The 20,622-nt window shown below is 40.0% G+C and overlaps 1 protein-coding gene across 7 annotated transcripts in view; it reads right to left on the bottom strand.

The window, feature by feature from the left end:
- ARID1B (AT-rich interaction domain 1B) overlaps positions 1 to 20,622 on the bottom strand; it is a 475,555-nt gene that overhangs the window by 110,724 nt on the left and 344,209 nt on the right. For all 7 annotated transcript variants that reach the window (XM_072994953.2, XM_072994947.2, XM_072994944.2 and 4 more), the window contains 2 exons: positions 15,969 to 16,058; positions 879 to 1,058 (listed from right to left, as the gene is read on the bottom strand). In XM_072994953.2, coding sequence (XP_072851054.2) covers positions 879 to 1,058; positions 15,969 to 16,058 — 270 coding nt within the window. The remainder of the gene's footprint in view (positions 1 to 878; positions 1,059 to 15,968; positions 16,059 to 20,622) is intronic.

Genomic DNA, 20,622 nt, shown 5'->3' on the forward strand with positions numbered 1-20,622 from the left:
AATGTTCAGTTTTTTTTAATAGTGTGATTTTTAAAAAATATTTCTAATTGTTTTAGTATTTCTGTTAAATAATTTCCAAACCAACTTGGGTCCCTCTACAGGAAAGAAAAGAAAAGCAGAAATTAATTAATGTTTAGTGATGTACTAAGACTCCTAGTTTCTTTTAACACATTCTACTGCTAAGCCAGATGTCACCCATCTTCTGTTTATGCTTCTCACTTTAGAAAAACACATTTTGTTTATTTTGGCCTAGTTTTCCACTCTAGTAAGGTTATCTTGAATTCTGGTTCTGTCTTCTGACCCAGTTACCAGTGCACTAGAGGAGGTCTGAGATGACACCTTAGCGTCAAAGTTTGGCCTGCAGGAATCCAGGTGGCTGACTGAGAATGCTGCTCAGTTCAGCCCTGTATAGAAGAACCTTTATCTTATGTTCATAAACATTAATGCCAGGAACTGTGCAGTTGGGAGTTTCCATATGTGAGAAGCTACCTTCCAAAGTGAATATGGATTCTGTTAGGGGAGGCTCACAGAACTGTGTACAGGTTCTGATTAAGAGAAGAAAGATCTTGTGTCCAAAGTTCAGTTTTTACTTTCTGATATTTTTAACCAACGAACCTGTTACAAACAACAAACATAGAACTCTAAATTAAAAAAAAATACTGATTTTTTTAAAAAAATCAGTTAAACAGAGATCCTCTTCTTTGAAAGAACTGACAAGCTAAGCATGTTTCTAATAATAACTGGCAAGAGCATGCATAAAGAAAAAGACACAGATATAAAACACAAGAAGTGTGAGAGGAGGTGTGAGAATATAACAACCTACAGAAGATATTAAATACTATTTAAAACCAGGTCAATTCAAGCACTAATTACTTTACCTTGTGGCCCATACTGGCTCATTTGAGTTCCATAAGTGCTGCTGGAATTACTCTGTGGAAAGCTCCCAATTCCAGAGTGCATTTGGCCTCCTGGTGAAGGGTGGGGTGACATGGAAGGTCCTGTCTGCTGAGATGGGTACTGAGACAACTGAGGATTTCTCTGAATGCCTGCCATGAACCCTAGAGGAAAACAGAGTGACAAATAAGAGACTTCTACATCATGTTTCAGTTTCACAATATGAATATAAGTATGAGCAAAAACCTGAGCATTACAAAAGTGTTCCAATTTCAAATGAGAGACAAGTATCACCTTGTGAATACAGTGGTGATTGTTTGCTTTTTTATTTCATTTCACATTAAGAAAAAAAATTCTGGAAAACTCAATAATAAATGTAGTAATCAATATTAAAAGAAGTGAAACTAAGAAAAAAAAGGAACTGGCAATTACTGGGAGTTTCATAAATGTAAAAGTTGTGCAAGTCATAATAGAAGTAGAAATATCTAAGAAGCTCATGTGTTCTTGAATGGGGGCATTTGTTACAAATATTCATACCTATTTCATAAAAATTGTACTTGATGTCTAACTTTTGTTTAGAATAAGAAGCGGCAGCTATCTCATTTACTTGGGCCACAGCAGTTGGCCTCAAACATAATATTTACTATATTAAGCAGCTTGCATAATACAAACATTCTAAGTAACAAGATGATCTTAGATACAAGTATTTATTACTTCATTTCATAGAAGAGGAAGGCTAGTATCTTGTGATGTCTATTCAGTCCAACACACTTTCAAAGCAAGTTGCTTGGATATTTGTGTTTAATGGTTTCACCTTGATGCTGAGGATAAGACTTTGAGGAGGGCTTTTAAGTGCCAACAACACATATTAGGGACGTGGTGGCACTGTGGATTAAACCACAGAAGCCTCTGTGATACAGGGTCAGAAGACCAGCAGTCGTAAGGTTGAATCCACGCGACTGAGTGAGCTCCCGTCGCTTTGTCCCACCTCCTCGCCAACCTATCAGTTGGAAAGCATGCAAATGCGAGTAGATAAATAGGGACCACCTTGGTGGGAAGGTAACAGCGTTCCGTGCCTAAGTCGCGCTGGCCATGTGACAACAGAAACTGTCTTTGGACAAACGCTGGCTCTATGGCTTGGAAAAGGGGATGAGCACTGCCCCCTACAGTCGGACACGACTGACTAAATGTCAAGGGGGTTTACCTAACACACATTAAATCTGCAGTCCTTAGGATGACAAAGCCCAGCTACTCTTTGGTAGCCCTAATCAACAGAGAGGACTAGCAAGATCAGCACATAGTCCAACAGAACTCTTGCTCAAAGACAAAAGCTAGTATATGCAGTTCTCTACTCATTCTGCCTTCTGCTCTTTCTAATCTAGTGTTCATACTTGGTTAGTGAACAGTAAGCTCATTGTGAGGAAAATTATTCTTTACAAAATTCTTAATCAAGGAATTAGCACTAGAAGACTTATGTTATAGCATGTTTTCTGTGTAGAGAGACAAATCCCTTGTCATTGGACCAGAGGTACAAACACCAGGATTGTCCTAACTTGTGTTACATTTTATTTTGTTTGTTTTTGTCATTTCCTGATCTTGAATACATCTGTACATTTGCTGCAGATGCAAGTTTTCTCTTCCCAATAAACATTGGTGCAGTTGTCCCACAGAGGAGCTATAATTTTACTTTACTCTCATGAATTTCTTTGGAGACTAAAACTTACAAATAGGAAACAGGTTGTAGGAGGAAATCTGAAGCAAAGGGGAAACAGACTAGAAAATAGAATAACAAAAACCTAGAATCATTTCAAAGGAGGTAAGGAGAAGTACTAATTCCCCTAATAATATACAAACATATCACTACACACCAACAGTTTCTGGCAATTTTTATATATATTTTAATTGTATTTTAATTGTTCTAAATTTTATTGTATTTTAAATGTTGTAAGTCGCCCAGAGACCTTTGGGTAGTGTGGGCGGCATATAAATTAAATAAAAATAAATAAATAAATAAATAAATAAATAAATAAATAAATAAAGAACTGAAACAAACAAAAGGTAATTTAATCTTCTTGTATAAGAACGCCTCCTCCCGATGAGATCTGCCCAACCTATTTGATCTTCTCAGGTCTGGAGGTTGAGACCACTCATCCCAAGAGAAGCCTGAAAAGAGGAGACTAGAAACCTGGCCTTCTCAGCAGTTGCTCCTCACCTCTGACATGATCTCCCGCCTGATATTCATTTGTTCCCTTCACAGGGAATTTTTAAAAGATCTTTTTAGGGAAGCTTTTCTGGAATTGACATCTGTATAAAGTGCTCCAACCTCTAGTGTTTATTTCTGTCCTGCCACCTTACCTCTTAATCATTTATGTCTATGTTGATTTTATTTTATGGTGTATGTTTTTTGTTTGTGTTTGGTTTTGCTTAATTTTGAGTTTATATTATAGTTGTATTTTGCCATACGTCTTTATTTAGTGTCTTAATTTTCTTACTGTAAACTGCCCAGAGTGGCCTTGTAGCCAGATGGGCGGTACAGAAGCTGAACAAATATAAACATATAACGTTTAACACTTTGTAGTAACAATTCCTCTCCCCCCCCTTCACTGAACTATCAGCACAATATGACTCTCCTTCAGGGACTAACAGAATCAAAGAGTTTGATAAAGGCTCTTCTATAATATTATTTGGAGTGTAGATAACCTGAAAGAAATTAAAAGTAACTTGTCCAAATCAGAATAATCTGCCAAATGAGATTGTCAGGAACAGACCATGTTCATTTCAGTTAATGAAACAAAGCATCCAATGAACCTGCATGCAAAAGATCCATTAACTCATATGTTGAATGCCATTCTGATCATGTAATTTGCTGTCAAAGAACAGAACACAATTCTAAACATAGGAGGAGATGAATAGAGATGGACAGAGCAGCTGTAAAAGGGATTCAACTTTCAAGGGAGTTTATCTCCTCAGGCTCCAAGGGCACATAATGTTATGTATTTGTAGGAGAAGGAATGGTCCGTTAACAAAACACTATTGGTCAAATATTCTCAGTAGATAGGGAGACACATTACAAAATCAATTGGAAAAGAATCACAAAAGCACTGGAAAATGAAGACACAGTGTTTTCTTAACTAGCTTCTAATAATACATCATAGCCCACTTTGCAAAATGTCAGATACTGAATTTCAAAAGCAGGGAATGAGGGTGGAGTAAAGATTTCTGTGTCAAGAAAACCAGGTTAAGGCAAGTCTTGACTAATGACGGTTAATCTGATAAATACTCTCTCTGTTTTCCTGCTATGCAACAGTTGACACAGAAATGAAGACGTTTTGGTGAAATGTTTCATTGGCTAACAAAATTCAAGATCTTCTTGGAGCCACATCTGGTTGTTGCTAAAGTATTAAAGGTTCAGTGGGTCACAAAAACACACAGAACATTTTGCTTGCTACCCCAACCACTTATATTCCTGTTTGCATCTGCCATATGTAGAATAGTTGGCACATTTCTTTTCATCAGATCAATGCAAGATGTTATTCCTGCTACTCAGATGAAGTAACAATCTTGCAACTCGACACCTTAGCAAATTTGTCTCTCACTGCTAATGCCCATTTACTTCCTCTTGAAAGAGCCAGGCTTCTAGTGGCTAGAGAGATATGTTTAATTTCCTACACACTTCAAACTCCTCTGTATTTAAATTCTGTATACTTTCCATTTTTATTTGTTTTCCCATTTCTCTTCACGAACCAAAATGCTTTGGTGAAGGCAGAAAATAATGACCTAGCTAAAGCTTTAACATAGACCCCCTAGTGTTCAACCAGCTGTGCTATTAAGTTAAGTGGCTGAATCTGTCTCCCAATTCCCTCTCTGTTGCAACAAAAACCTCATCTTTGTATGGCAAGCAGTGATATCTCCTTTACTCTCTACCCGTCTAGCCTTGAAATTAATATCATCTATCACTGAAAAATTGGAACTGGGGTAAGGTTTAGGCAGATCACCCAGATGGTAGCCTGGGAACCAAAATCCAACCTTTCCCTGTGCAAATCTTGCCTAATGCTGTCTGATATATATTTCACAGTGATGCATCAGGGATATAGTGGCATTTGTCAATACAATAAAAGATGCAAAGAAATGATAGATCTTCTGAAACATTAACCTATTATTTTGTGTGCAACTGACCTGCCATTTAATGCTTTAAAAAAACTGTTCACATCTAACTTCCATTACTTAATTATTTACTGCAGTAATTCTGGCTAATGGCTATGTTGTCTGGAATGGTGGGAGTTGTACTCTGCAGTAATCTGTGGGGGACCAGGTGAAGTATTCTTCCATTTGGCTGCAATGACATGCACAAACATTTCCAAAAGAATTGCAAGAGGAGCATTTCTTGCAAAGGAGCCCTGAGGTGAACACTCTTCATTGAAAAAAAAAAAAAAAAGGCTGCTGACTTTGTGGCCAGGAAGATGGCTTCTCAACACTTTTTTGCCAAAAAAGCCAGGGCTTAGCTTCTGACAATAACCAAGAGACACAATAAATTTGATTGTTCAAGTGCACAAGCCCTTAAAAAAAGGAACAAGATTTTACCTGAGATTCAAATTCAGAATGGTCTAAATGGTTGTTGTGCTTCAAGGTCAAATGCTCTGGTCAATTATTCCAAAGAGCAAGACAAAAAGTAAGAAGCACACAATAACAACAGAGTGCAAGAAAACAGGACTGACTACAAAGCAGAGAAGAAGACAAAGAAGTTGTGTCAGGCTAATTGATAAAGATATGAAATTTTCATAGTTGCTTTCACTGTGCTGATTAGGAAGAGGTGACTTGAGATAAGAAATTTTCCTCATAACTGTGGTACTTGTTGCAGAAAGCTAAAGAGTAGGTAACAGTCCAATGTTTTGACAAAAGAGGAACAAAGGTTTAAGAGATAAGAACACCTAAACACTATGCTAAATCAAAAATATTGTTATGTAGGGCCAAAGAGATGCCACAGATAAGAGTGTTTTGTCTTTGTATATTCTTCTATACACAACTCTCTCCAGTAATTTGCCTTCCCCAATACTGGCTGTAGGTGTCCAAAATGAAAAAAAAGAGACAATATATTACAGCTAATAATCGCTTGGTGTTATAAAATGCCATTTATTTCAGCCTGAAATTAAATCAGATTTTAGAATCTGATCTTAGATAAGCAGCTCAATAGTTTTAAGGAAGTCTTCTTCTGAAAGAAAGATCAACCAACATTATTGGTCAAACTGTTTACAAAGAGGTAGCCTAAGGATTTTACATCTCACAAGGGAAACCTGTCCCAGAACATGTGACCAAATTCAGTTATTTTATTAGCAACCTGATGGAAGGAACATGCATCATAACCTTTACATGTCTTTCAGCAGTGAATGGTTCTGACCTATTTGTACACCAAAGCCCAGGGGTTGAAATTTCAGATGTTTAAGAAGAATGTGCAGAAATATTTCTACTGTTGTGTCTTATCATTAGGAATAATATAAAAGCAGAAATATACAGTAATTCAATCTCTTTCCCTCTAGCCTCAACACAAATAACATTTTTCTGTTTTAGCTAAAATAAATAAAAATTCATCTTCAAGAATATAACAACATTTACAAAAGCAAAGACTCAGTAACCAGCTGTTAGATGACAATAGTTGTCTGAAACTTGATTTTAAGTTTTGATTCTGCTGACTTAATTATTTTGTTCAAATCTGCCTCTTGCCACTGAACTGCAACTGCTGATATATATATAGTGTCCGCCAAAACTAATCAGCCATGAAACTGGGAAGGATAATATGCTGGATATTTAAATTCAATCCAAAACTGACATCAAGTGCTACAACTGGCATAAAGATTCTCCAAGAATAGAGCTGGTTTGGCACTCTGACATCACTTTTACAGGGGGCAGAAGTTGCTCCTCACTCAGCTTGTCACAGATTCCCAGTTAAAATGAGCTTCAGTGGGCTCACAAAGCACAATCAAATTGATCTAGAGAATAATTTTTAATAAAGGTGGTGTCACTCCACATCTTCTATCATATTGGGAATTTAGCACTTATGAGAGTAAACATTATTATAAGAGAAGCCCAGCCTCTGTGTTATTTCAATCCGGTATAATCAGGCTCAGTAATGGCTGTAAAATATTTCTTTATACAGTATATTTCTGGAAGGGGAATCCTGGTGTTGTAAAATAAAACCCTGCTATGGATGGAACAAGTGGTTTACTGTAATCTGTTTCAGGCTGCAAAGAATCAACTCTTGAAGAAAGGGAATTATTTCCAGTAATGTTACAACTTGTATCTTGCATAAATAAAAACAAATTATTTCTTCATAGCACTGGATTTTTTCCACTCATTTTTTGACCATTTGTTGTAGATGCTGATGTCCCCTTTTGTTCAACATTTATATATTTCTGCAAAATTCTCTTTGTATTTAAGACTGTGTGGCCTGTTTAGAAAGGTAAATATTAAAAACATCTACTTTTCTCCCCTTTTTATGTTACAGCCGATAATATGAGAACTTAGCCCATGAGAGATCCTGAAACCTGACAACTGAAAAGAAGGGACGGTATGTGAATGAGGTCACTCTTGGCCAGAGTTTGCAAGTTTCTCATTGTTCGGCAGCGAAGTGAGAGGAGGTTTAAGTTGGAAGCTAGAAGCCATAGTTTCTCAGTTCATCCTAATAGGAAACTATGGTAAGCTGTGATTTTCTATTTTGTTTCTCTACTCACATGAAGAGAAAAACAAAGTACAGTGGACCCTTGACTTACAGACGGCTTGACTTACAGACTTTTTGAGTTACAGACTTCTCTGGCCGCAAAATTTAGGTTTGACTTGCAGACTGAGATTTGACTTACAGACCAGAAAAAAATCAAAATGGAACAAAAACGGCCTGTTACGGGATTAATCGCTTTTCAATGCACTGTAGGTCAATGGAGACTTGACTTACAGACTTTTTGACTTGAGAACCGCCTTCCAATACGGATTAAGTTCTCAAGTCAAGACCCCACTGTAGTGGCAAAGGGACTACATGCAGAAGCTCTAAATTTCTGTGTATTCTTTTTTATTCACCCAGAATATGATTGCACAGACATGGCCACTTCAAGTGTTTAACGACACCACTGAAATCTGTTGGAGGTATAAACATTTTATTGCAGTGTATACAACAGATACATATGAATCATCTCAAAGTCTCTGCTCATGTTTTTTTTCTGTTTGATATGCATTCTTCATGTTATTAGGGTTAACTAAGTTTTCAAAATGAATTTTTATCATTGCATTTTTGCTATTTGTTGGTATGAACAGCATTTGTATTAGTTATAAAGTAATAAAATGAATGTATAAGGAAAAGATACCAACATTCTTTTATTTTCTTATTTTCTGGATCAGACTTAATATTCTCAAGTGGAAGAAAACGGAGGAAAGGGCATCCTTTTAAGAGCTAAAAACAACCCACAGCATCCTCCTTGAGGCAATTTGATTAGGATTTTTCTTACTTCTCCTCTCACTTAAAGATGGCAAATAGATGCCAGGGAAAAGAGACTCCTTATCAAGAGTCAATATTAAGCCATAATGGCATCTGAGCAGGAAATACGAGTGAAAATTCCCTAAGAGGTATGTATGGCTTCCAAAGAGATAAATGTGTTTGTGTTTCATTAAGTGAAAATAAATGGATGATGAAGTGACAGGATATAGATGATGGAAGTAAATAATGTTAAAAGGAATAAGTAAATCAAGAACTTGTAGTTACAGAAATTGAGTTTGCTGTTTAGTATGTGTGTGGAGAAAAGCACAAAGAGAACATCAAAATGCCTGATCACATCCATCTGTTTCTGCTTCTTGCTGGATAACAATCTCCAGTGCCAAAAAGCCATTTAAATGTACTACATTGCAGCTACTGATAAATATCACTTCTGTGAAGATCTAATACTAAATAAGAACTTGATTTGGAGATAATGCTTACATGCAGCTGTGTCAAATAGATCAAGGTTTTGCTCAACTCAACACCTGGATTCTGCAAGGCTGCAATTTGTTACCCACCGTGATTCTCTGCAATACATTTTTTTCCCTTCAGAACACACTAATGTGCCCCCTCCCCATCCCCACTCTATAAAAAAAACCAAGAAACAAAGCAACATGAAACACTATCACAAGATGCAGCACATAAATGAAGGGAAGGGAAAAAAAAGACCCTAGAGGAAGAGGGATGAAACACAGGATATTGGCAAAGGGTGGCAAAGGCAAGGGTTTTTCGGAAGCTCTCATGATGGGTACCTTCCATGCAGATCTGACAGTCACAGAATGGTGCCATGAAACTGCCTCCAGCAATGGAATACATTTTCTAGCACATCACAGCAACTGCAATGGCATCAATTCTACTTGCAACCCGTGTCCAAAGGGGGGAGGGAGCTCTCAGTAGTCCTATTTCAGAACATCTCAAGGACTAATTAAATCCTCATTACTTTCTTCTAATTATTCGAGAGCTCTGGGATTTTACTGAGCAAGTCTCTGATGGTGTGCTAGATGAAAAGGGTTAAATAACCTGTGTTGATTTGGAAACTCCAGACCTATTCCAGACCTTTCGCATATCATCAGCATTACCATGAATATTTAACTACAAACTGCTGTGAAAATTATAATGGGAGAACAATTAGAAGTTTTCTTTAATTAATCCTGACCCATATACATTTGCCTTAATAAATAAAAGGCTTTTAAAGTATCCCCTTTGTGATGGTGTGTGCCAGAGTAACAGCATGAGAGCGTTTAATGTTTCCATTAGATTCTGTGTTTTTAGCAGTTCCCTATCTACTGTTTTAATCTGAATATGGTGAATCAGGTTATACCTAGTTTAAACCAAAAATAACACTGAAGATGCCAAATTAGTGGATGCTGAAAGAGTTCTCTTCAAATGGAGAAGGAAGATTTAGCCATGTTTCATGAACCCTCAAATAAAGATGACCATTTTATGTGTTATTCTTAGAAAAAGCACATCTGTTCACATGCAGAAATATTGAAACATATTTACTACATCGTAGTTGTGAATTAGCATTCTGATTATAGATTTCCTAGATTGAATCTGCAGTGGGTTACACACAGCCTGCAGGATTCACACAGCCTCAATACATTTTTGTGCCCCAAAAACCACTGAATGCCGCTGGATCTGCAACCTGCTGAGGTTGGTACCCATTGATTAAACCTTAATTTGTGGAGCTTCCACTGGATATGTCTGGGCTCTTGCATAAATTTTGTTAATTCATTACAATGGGATTGACACAGGAAAATTTCTCAGAGGATTAGACTCAAACTGTTATTGTTTTTGCCTTTGTGTTATATACAGAAAGAGTATTTCAAGTCCGATTGTGCTATAATTGTGCCCCTCCCCCAGTTTACGAAAGCAGAGTAAAAAATTCAGGCACCTGTGAATACCAATATTGTTCTTTAAATCTATTATGCTATGTAATAACAGTGAAATATAGCTGAATTTGTGCGACCTAGGGTTAAGTACACTGTACATCATCCCTCCCCTACAAATTCTGCTGATTCTCCCACGGATCTTGGGCTGTATCTCAAAGAATATTTCACCTTGATCAAGCAGAGCAAAAGAGTGTCTTGCTCTACCACACTATCAATGTGCTTGTCCTAGCTCTGATGTCAGTAATATTTACAGTATGTCCTGGATAAAATTCTGATGATCTATGATACAATGTGACTTAGGACTAGGTACATGGGCTATATTTTAATGTCACACTTCACACATATAAAACATAAGAAGACAGAGATGGATCAAACATAAGCTAGTGGGACATTGGAGTAGAAACACTGCCACTCCCCTCCATAAATGTGGCCTGGTTTAGAGAGAAAGATATAGGTATTTTTTGTATGTAATGAGTGGTTTGTTGCAGACTAAACATTTCAGTATTGCAGTAGGTATTAAAAGTAAGAATGAAGAGTTAAAATAAGATGGAAGATCAGGGTGCTCTTATTAGGAAAGAGGATTTGGCGTAGCTTTCTACTGTGCTAAATACCTCAATGGCCACTGAAAACCTTTGTGGATAACCTGATAGAAATGTAGGTAAAACAAAGATATCTTTATAGTTCTCCCCAACAGTTAAACTACAGAAGCAAGAATCATCTCTTTCTGGAAGGCTCAGGTCTTAATGCTGTGTGATCATGGTTAAATGACCAAATTTGAGTGTTGCCAAGAGATTTCTTTAGTTATAGCCTGCACATGATGTGCTTTATTGTTGCTATCTGTTGGTGTGCTTTATGGTTAGTAATTCATTGCTATAGTTTTTCTACAACTTTTATTTCAAAGGCGTATTTACAACTTACTTCATTATTGCATCTTTTAAACCTCGTATGTTGCCTGGAATGTAGTCAAGTATAGAAAAACATGATATAAGTAACAAAATAAAATAAAATAGAAATCTTACTTTGATACTGCTTTCTCCCAAAAAAGGACACATACATTGAGATTTTGCCTAAAATCTACCTCCACTGTATATAGTTTTAAAGGAAATGCCTGGATAGCAACAAGGAAATTAAATTCATGTCAGTGCTCCTCCTCTTTCTAGGGCATGCCTCATTTGAACATGATTACCAAATGAGAAATCAATCTAACTTCAAAAAAGATGCATAAATTAGGCGTATGAAACTTTCAAAAGGGGACGTACCGGGCAAAGAAACATTGTGCTATATTTCTGTGTACTGTATGACTAATTCAAGGATTAGGGAATTGTTTTTACCGATTTGAAGCCGGAGTGGGCAAAGTGGGGTCCTCCAGGCACTACTGAACTATAATTTCCTTCACCTCGAGACTGAAGGATGCCTATGAAGAAGGCTGTTTAGCCAATGGTGAGGAATGCTAGAAGGTGAAGACCAACAATGTCTAGAGGGCTCTTAAGAAAAGTGTAGAAATGAGATATAGCTTGCTTGCACCTTAATCATTGAAGATGAATTGATTTTTTAAAAAAAGTTCCAGTGATAGCTTATATTGCTAACAAAGTCTGAAAAGATCAACTTGCCCAGATCTCTTAAACTACATCAATGAAATGTACACCACTTGTACTATGCATATGAAAGCAACTCAGTGTAAAAATCTGTATATTAATATGTATCTCTTTCCTTTAGCTTGGAAATAAGAAGAATCCCAATTTGATGCTGAACAGCCACTGAAAACAAGGAAAACAAGTAAAAGATTTTTCAAACTAAGTACCAGTAAGTGTAAATTTAACAGTTTGCTTGTGTGGCTCGCATTCAAGAATAGTGAGGTGCAGAATTTACATAGTCAAGCAAATTCCACTGAGAATGTGACTTAACAGTGTATCACAGAGCACTGAGAAAAATGAGGTCTTTTCAATAAACACATTATCAGTCTTTTTGTTCATGTTTTCATCCTTTTCCATGAACAAGGAGAGAAATGTTACACAAGGTACATGAGGAACAAAAACTGTCTGAAATTGGTGGGTCACTTGGTGTTTTTAGCTGGAAACATTTAGATCGGTAAGTCAAGTGTTTAAATTACTGTAACAGATGCCTGTGGATCAGGTGTCTTCAGCGGGAACGATTTTCTGCTTGGGTTTTTATCAGCAAACGACAAGTACCTTCCCTGTGAGCCCCTGTGCTTTCCCTTCCTCTGTTCAGTGGAAAACAGTTCAAGCAAGCAAAAGAATCAACTAATGTAACAGGCTTTAAAAAGGTGAAGTTTTCCATTTCAAAGCAGCCTCTAATCAATGACAGGGCACAAAAGGGAATGCACACATGTTTTTATAGGCGCACTCCTCAGACCTTAGAGGAGCTTTGGGGAAACATGTTCTGCAGAATCAATATGACCTCACTGGTTACAAATTTCGTATCAGCTGCATGAAACAAATGGATGTTTTAAACAAGCTAGGTCACAGAGATTAGCTGCAACATGACAGGGGCTTCAATACATATTCTGGGGGGGGGGAGGGGAGGAAGTCTGTTGAAGACAAACATCAGAATAATTTTTGGAAATAAAATAGCAACCAAGCCTGCATCAGCACAGCAACTGATGAGAATCTAAATCTCAAACTTAAAGTTACAATAAATTATTCATCAGAAAGTATATCATTTTTATTTTGCTTTGTGATTAAGAGCTGGACACCTCCCTATACTGCAATTCATCTGATTCTGTGCTGGGCAACAAAGACACTGATGTTCAGCTCCAATCAATGACCTCACTTTGAAGCAGTCCCAAGAGTGGTGAAATGCACAGCCTGAAGAGATTTAAGCGCTGAAACCTGGAGCAAACCAGCACCACAGTATCTACTGCTCTAGAGAAAAACACCCCCAGTCAACACAGCAGCTGAACCCCAGTGGACTTTGGACCTCCTATACAACTTGGGTTTTATAGTATATAATAAGAGATACTTATAATTCTAGTTAAGGGACAAGGTGTGATGAGACACAGTGACATTTTCAAAATGAATCCACTCTTCTGAAAATGTCTATACACTGGTGCCTCGACTTATGAACGCAATCTGTTCCAGAAGATGGATGTAACTCGAAATGGTTGTAAATCGAAGCACCATTTCCCACAGGAATGCATTGAGATGCAATTAATCCATTCCGGCCAAAGAAAAAATCACACACACACAAAAAAATCACTGCAAGACTCATTGGAAATGTGATTAATCCCTTCTGGCTGAAGGGTGGGGGAGAAAAGCAATCAAGTATGCAAAACCCATTGGAAATGCACAGAAAACAAACAGAGCAGATCGGAAATGCACAGAGAACAAAGGGGGCAGGTCAGAAATGCAAAGAAAACAAAGGAAAAAGCAAGGGAAGCATGTGTGACCTATTGGAAATGGGGAAAAACCCAAAAAGCAAACAACCCTCCCCAAGATCCATCGGAAATGGGGGGAAAACTCAAAAAAGCAACCAGAATCCCCAAGACCCATCGGAAATGGGGGAAAACTCAAAAAAGCAACCAATCCCCCAAGTCCCATCAGACATGGGGGGAGTGACCAAAAAACAAACAAACCCCAAAGACCCATCGGAAATGGGAAAAAACAATCCAAAAAGCAAATACCCCCCCCAAGACCCATCGGAAATAGGGGAAAAACGAAAAACAAACCCCCAAGACCCATCACAGAAACATAACGCCTCAAAAAACATAACGCCTCAAAAACACGCTGCAAAAACACCCAGAACAGTTTTTAAAAAGCAGAAAACAGCACCTTACCTGACCAGGCAGCCCAAAACCTCCTTGCAAACACACACACAGGCTCTCAGAAGCAGAAGGAGGCAGTCCCAAACCTCTTGCAACGCACACTCTCTAACTGCTGGGGCAAAAGAGCTACAAAGAAGCAGCCTCATCGCCACCTATACTTAGAAATTTGAATTTCCTGCCTTTTTTCCCCTGCCTTTTTTCTGTTCGTAAGTGGAAGCTCTGGTTGCAAGTAGAAACAAAATGTTGCAGCTGGAGCTGGTCGTGACTCAAAATGGTCGTAAGTAGAGGACGTTCGTAAGTTGAAGCACCACTGTACCTAATTCTCTGCAGCAGAATCATTAGAACACACTGATCAAGGTAAATTCTAAAGAGGAAAGTGGAGAAGGGACTATTCTTATGCAGGGAACCATTACAGTATAACAACAAATGTAAAACAGTCTAAGCCATTATATTTTCCTAATGAAGAAACGCTTCAGCATACCTTCATTCTAAGAAGACAGACTATAGAGCAAGTCTAAATCAGAACCTTTGTAGTTAACAACTATGTGTGAAAAAATAAGACAGCTGGGACCTGGTCAAACTGTTAACAAATAAGTTACCCGGGGGCGGGAACAGAACAAGGAAAAAAAGATGTGTAGTATTCTGTGATGTCTACTAACACTCTCCTACCATCTAGTTAACATTAAGACCCAAGCAGACACTCTATTTATGTCCTGCTGATGGCTGATAACAAAAAGTATGATAGCAATAGGACATATCACATTTTCCGCTGTACACCTCCAAGTATAGCCCAAAGAAACACATGCCGACATTACTGGATCTTTCTGAGCTTTGAATGTAGGAAAATGTTCACAAAGCTTCTTTCATCATAACTGTTTATGTTGATATACACATTAGCAATGCACATTTGCATATCAAGCTGTAAAACCTAATTCATTCAATCTTTATTACGGTCATTGACCAGCGTAAAACCTTTGGGGATTAAAAATTCTATTCAACAGCATCTTTGACAGTGCAACTGTCAGTGTGATAGGACCTTGACTTGTTTTGAGATGAGAGGGACAAGGATGTAGTCATTTCCACTCTGTGAATCCCACCTCTACAGGAAAAGGGAATTTATGGACTATGTTTAAAAGCATAAGAATTTGTCATCTTCTTGAAAACTGTGGGAAAATTGCTGGCTGTAATGCATTTAGCAGAGCAATTCTACTGAGACCAAATTCTAAATCAGACCTTTGGAAATAATGTTTCCTGTGTCCAGATTTTTAGAGACCATTGAGAATCTAGTGAGATCTTCTGATAAAGGATGTTTCAGAACGTTATGCTCTTTGTCTATACCATTCTTGTAGATATCCCTTTTTTATTTACTCATTCCTCTGGAAATAGTTTCATGAAATACTTAGTGGAGAACTAACTGGAGATGGAATTTCCTTGTTGTAAAGAAACACATGAACTTTTTTTGTTCGTCTCTTCACTAAGTATGCAAATCCATGCTTGTGAATGAGCGTAGGAATGAGGAGAAACATTTCTCCTCACCTGCATGATAGTGAGATATCTTCTGGAGCTCTCTATGATGATTCTCACTTTTTTCCTCAAAATTTATCAGCCGTTCCTTCTTGCTGTGTGTGCTTACTTTGCTTAACAAAGACAGCTATTTTTTACAGAGACATGATGTGCAAATTAGACAAACCACATTGAGAGTAAAAAAACCACTTATCTTGATCTCACATGGAAGTGAGAATTTTTACAGACAGGACATCAAATGGCTTCCAAACTGACTGTCTTCATATGCTTAGTGAAGGACCAGGGAATTTACAAGTATTTTGGACATCCCTGTTCTTCTCAGCCTTTTATGCTACATGGCTATTTATCCTCCAACACAAACCTCGGTCCTGTGGCATCGGTGACTGGCTCAAAGCAGGATGGGAGCTGGATTCTGATTGGCTTCCAGAGGTCTGAGACTGAATCTGGCTGCCTGCAAGAGATGTGAAGAAAATAAGTAACTTGCTCTCACTGAAACAAAATACACTATAAAAATATAAAGATTTCTAGCATAACCCTAACCATTTTACTTGGATGTAACATTCATTGTATTCAACGGGGCATACTGTACTTCTAGGAAATTATAGATAGGACTGCACGGTAAATAACTAGCCATGTGGTTTGTACTTCATAGAATACAATAGGTTTAGCCCTTTTACATTCTTTTCTTCTCTTTTCTTGCAACCCAAGAGGAAAATACAAATAAACAAATTTAACAACAGGCACACTGAAATGTTGTATTTGGTACTCAGCCTGTTGTTCCCAACCTCACTGACATGGTTCAATTTATAGTTGCAAATCTCCTGACATACATTTTTGTGAGGGAGTTCAGAGAAATCCATGTCTTCTGAACAGTGGGACTCATCCCATTGAGGTTGACTTGGATTTCAGCCAGGAATATATGGATAGCTGCCAACAACTGTACCAAAGATAAATTTCACCCATGCCACTTGAAACACACAAATAAAATATTTCACTGAATTGGAGGATTTAATGTTTTCTGAGAGCAATAAAACCAATACATATAAAGAGCCTGTGGCATGCACTTTGTTATCCAAATAAGAGCTTAATTTATAATTTACACCTGGCAAAAATACAAAACTAGCATGCAAATTAACATTCAGCATAATCTAACTTAGTGTTTAACCAAAGGAAAATATTACTTCATAAACAGCATCATAAGCAATATTTATATATTGGACTGAATAGCTGCTACAGGCAATGATGCAGAGAAAGTTGCTTGCATCAACAGTAGCTATGCTGCTTTCTCTGTGAGGTCTAAATCACACGTCCCTCCAATGATTAAGTTTTTTTCCTCTATTCTCTCTTTTCTCTCAGTTTTCTCTTTTCTCTCAGAGGAGGAAAGATTTACACAGGGAGTAGCATGGACAGATTTTTATTAATGCTTTCTTTTTATGCTGCTTTTGTAATGAGGATCGATCTCAAACCTGCTATATAACCCTAAAAAAGCCTCTAACAACAAGCAGGTCCTTGAGGCCAGTAAGAAAAATACCTGCCCAGGCATGTTGCCTGCCAACAAAGCTCACCAGAGAATATGCTCCATAATTCGTACAAGGTCGTACTGACAAAATTAGCCACATAAGAGCAAAAAGCCACTAGCATGAGGTCCCTGCCAGCATCAGTTCTGTGTGTCTTGCATCAAAGCTGCTGAGTGTCACTGCTAGGTTCTCCTGCTGATGGGTGCTGTTAGTTGATCACTCCACCAGATCACATTGCTACATGTATGGTTACACTGCTGTAAGTCAATTTGCAATGCTGGTCAGCATCATGTGTTCTTTTACAGCACCAATGTGGCGTATACTCAATGTTTTTGAAGAACCCGTGGCTCAGGAAATCAGGTCAGGAGAACTAGGGTTTACTGGACATATATTTCAGGGCATCAGAACAACTATACACTGTGTAAATCAATTCAGGAAGTGCCTGCATGCAGACTGAAGGCCAAGTTAATCTCTCAGTGTTTTATCCCGAGAACTTTCTCTTACTCAGGGCCAAACCAGACAGGACATTAAATGCTTCTTTATACTGTATGAGTATTTGATTTCTGGTTTATCATAAACACATCAGTCTCATGGCTATTAAGTTGTGGGGTGCCATTGGACTCTATTCTGTATCTCTCATGCTGCTGAATTTTACAGTCAGGTTCTATTAGTATTGTGGTGGCAAACAGCTCTGTTTGTCCCAATCACTATAGCCAAATAAGGCTGTTGCTGGGCCAACATTAGGATGCTGTGATAGGTGGGACGAGGACCACTATAAAGAAGCCAAATCCTGATAAGAAGACTCTGTGGACTGGTGATCTGTCAGTTCGTAAACAGAATAAGCGGCTTGTTCTGGATGGTACTGCATTCTGGTATGTAGCTCCTGGATCTTTCTTTGTCATTTGTCCTAGATGCTTCTTTGATCCTTCCTGGTGATCTAGAATAGTGGTTTTCAAACTGGGGTCCCCAGATGTTCTTGGACTGCAGTTCCCAGAAGCCTTCACCACTTGCTGGCACCAGCTTACTTTAGCTTACCAGTCCAGACCATACTTGAACAGGAAGAACTTTACCATAATATTCATTTATTTAGAGTCATGTGAAAAAGAAAGTACACCTCTTTGAATTCTATGGTTTACATATCAGGTCCTTAGCAGGTCAGAAAATTAAGTAAATACAACCTCAGATAAAGAACACATGACATATTACACCGTATCATGACTCATTTTACCAAAATAGAGCCAAAATGGAGATGATTCAAAGAGGGTGTACTTTCTTCTTCACATGACTGTATATTATTTATATGCAACCTTTCTCACTATAGGGGGCCCAGAGCAGCTCACAATTAAACTGTACAATAATGACAAGTTTAAAATACTATATTATTTCACATACTGGTAACTTCCCATTTATAGTGCTACAAGGAGCTTTATCTGGGGATACATCTGTTTTTGACAGGGAAACTGCAGCTAGTTCAATATCAAGCAACCAGACTACTGGTAGGAACCCGTACAGAAGGAATTGTGCTGGTTGCCAATATTAATATTATTCATTTCATTCCTAGTTTTCTCCCTATTCAGGGAGTCAAAGTGGCTTACAGAATCGGAAAGGGAGGAGAATATATAAATAAAAATATCTAAAATGGGATTAAACTTAAAATAATATTAGATGACCATTAACTTAGAACAATTTTAAACTATTTAAAATGAAGTCTCATTTTTAAAAGTTTTTTAAAGAAATGTGCAGAACCCCACACTAAAAATACCTTTTTCTGCAGCCCATTCAATTGCCATAAGCTTCTTTGAAGAGAAAGGCATTTGATTGTCAGTGGAAATACACAGGATGTGTATTAACTTGGCAGGGCTGGACTGGGACCAAAAATCGGCCCTGGCATTTAGAGCACACAGGCCCACCGGCTGTGGGGACACAGGCCCACCTGGCTTTGGGCCAGGATTGGCCCTATGGACCCCTGAAATGCACCGGGGGGATTTTGAGCGAGGTGCTCTCGCCATCAGCCTGGCCTACCTCACAGGGCTGTAGGGAGGAGGATAAAACTTGGGAGGGAGCCGAGGATATGAACGAAACGAATAAACAGAACCTCCCTGTGCAAGAGGAGTGTATATTTTCTGCCGCAGCGCATCCTAAGGAGCAGGATAAGAAGGCAAGTCGTATCTAAAGCGGGGTTATGACATTCTCAGGGGACGGTGAAACAAAGATAGCGTAGCCCAGTTCTGATGAGGAAATTTTCACTTAAAAAAAAAAACTGGCCAGGAAAGTTGATCTTCCCGGGACCAGGTCAGGATCCCTCCGGTCGAGGCTGGGCTTGCCGACGAAACTTCAGCCCAGCCTCGTCAGAGGGGCTTTCCTGGGAGGCAGCATGGCCACCCCTGCCCGGGAGGAGAGGCTTTCTCGGCTTCCAGTTTCCGATCGGCCCTCCTCACCTCTTCCAGTCCCCCCCTCCGCTCTTTTCCCCGTCCTCGCCCCCTTCCTCCTCCTCCTCCCCTCTCCGGGCCCCCCCGGCTTTCCCTCCTCGCCCGCCCGCCGGCCGAGGCGCCCGCTCCCCCAGCGGCGCGCTTCCCTTTGGAGAGGCCAAGGGCGCCTGGCGAAGGCGACGCGCCCGGGCACCGTGTGCTCTCGGCCACCTGGGCGCCCGGGCAGCGGGCCAGGCCGGGCCGGGGCGGGCGGGCGGTGGGGGAGGATCCGAGGCGAGGCTGCCTCCTCCTCCTCCTCCTCCTCCTCCTCCTCCTGCCGCCGCTCCCGCTCCGCCCTCTGGCCCTCCCCGGCCCCGGCGCGCCAGGGCGAGGAAGTGAGCGAGCGAGCGAGCGGGGCGGGGGATGCGCTGGCCAGACCCTCCGGCCGGCCACCAGCACCAGCCGCGGCCCGAGAGCAGCCGGCGGGCAGGCAGGGCCGGGAATCCGCGGCGTCTCGGCTGCCCGCGCTAGCCTCGAACAAAGCACGCAGCCGCTGCCGGCTCCACGGGCGCGGGAGGGAGGCGGAGAGGCCGCGTCCCCATGGCCGCCACCTCCACCGCCCAGAGCCTGCCTTCGCCGCTGCGCTAGGAGCCGGGCCTCGGCGTTGCCCCCCCTCGGGCGCAGGTGCGCTCTTGGGCCGGGTGGGGAGGTTGGGGGGGGACGCCCCAGCTGGAGGGGTGGGAGGAGGAGGAAGGAGGAGGAAGAGGAGGAGGCAAGGCAAGGCAAGGCAAGGGGGCGGGGAGGGAAGGCTCCCTTTCACTCTCTCGCTCGCTTGCTCGCTCTCTTTTGGGAGGGGGGCTCAGCCTGGCCCTGCGCTGAGGCAAGAACCGGCCCTTCTGACCATCGGCCCTTCTGGCATTTGCCAGAATTGCCAGATGGCCAGTCCGGCCCTGTAACTTGGCCTCCCAAGGAAGGGAGGAGCAATCCCTGGAAAGCCCCTTCTCTGAGGCCCTCATCAGACATGTCTCTGGGGCAGTGAGACTGAGAGAAAGGCCTTTCCCTTGAAGAGAGGGGAGGCTCTTAATGGGGA

Source organism: Pogona vitticeps, chromosome 1, assembly GCF_051106095.1.
Source record: "Pogona vitticeps strain Pit_001003342236 chromosome 1, PviZW2.1, whole genome shotgun sequence".
Taxonomy (NCBI): Eukaryota; Metazoa; Chordata; class Lepidosauria; order Squamata; family Agamidae; genus Pogona; species Pogona vitticeps.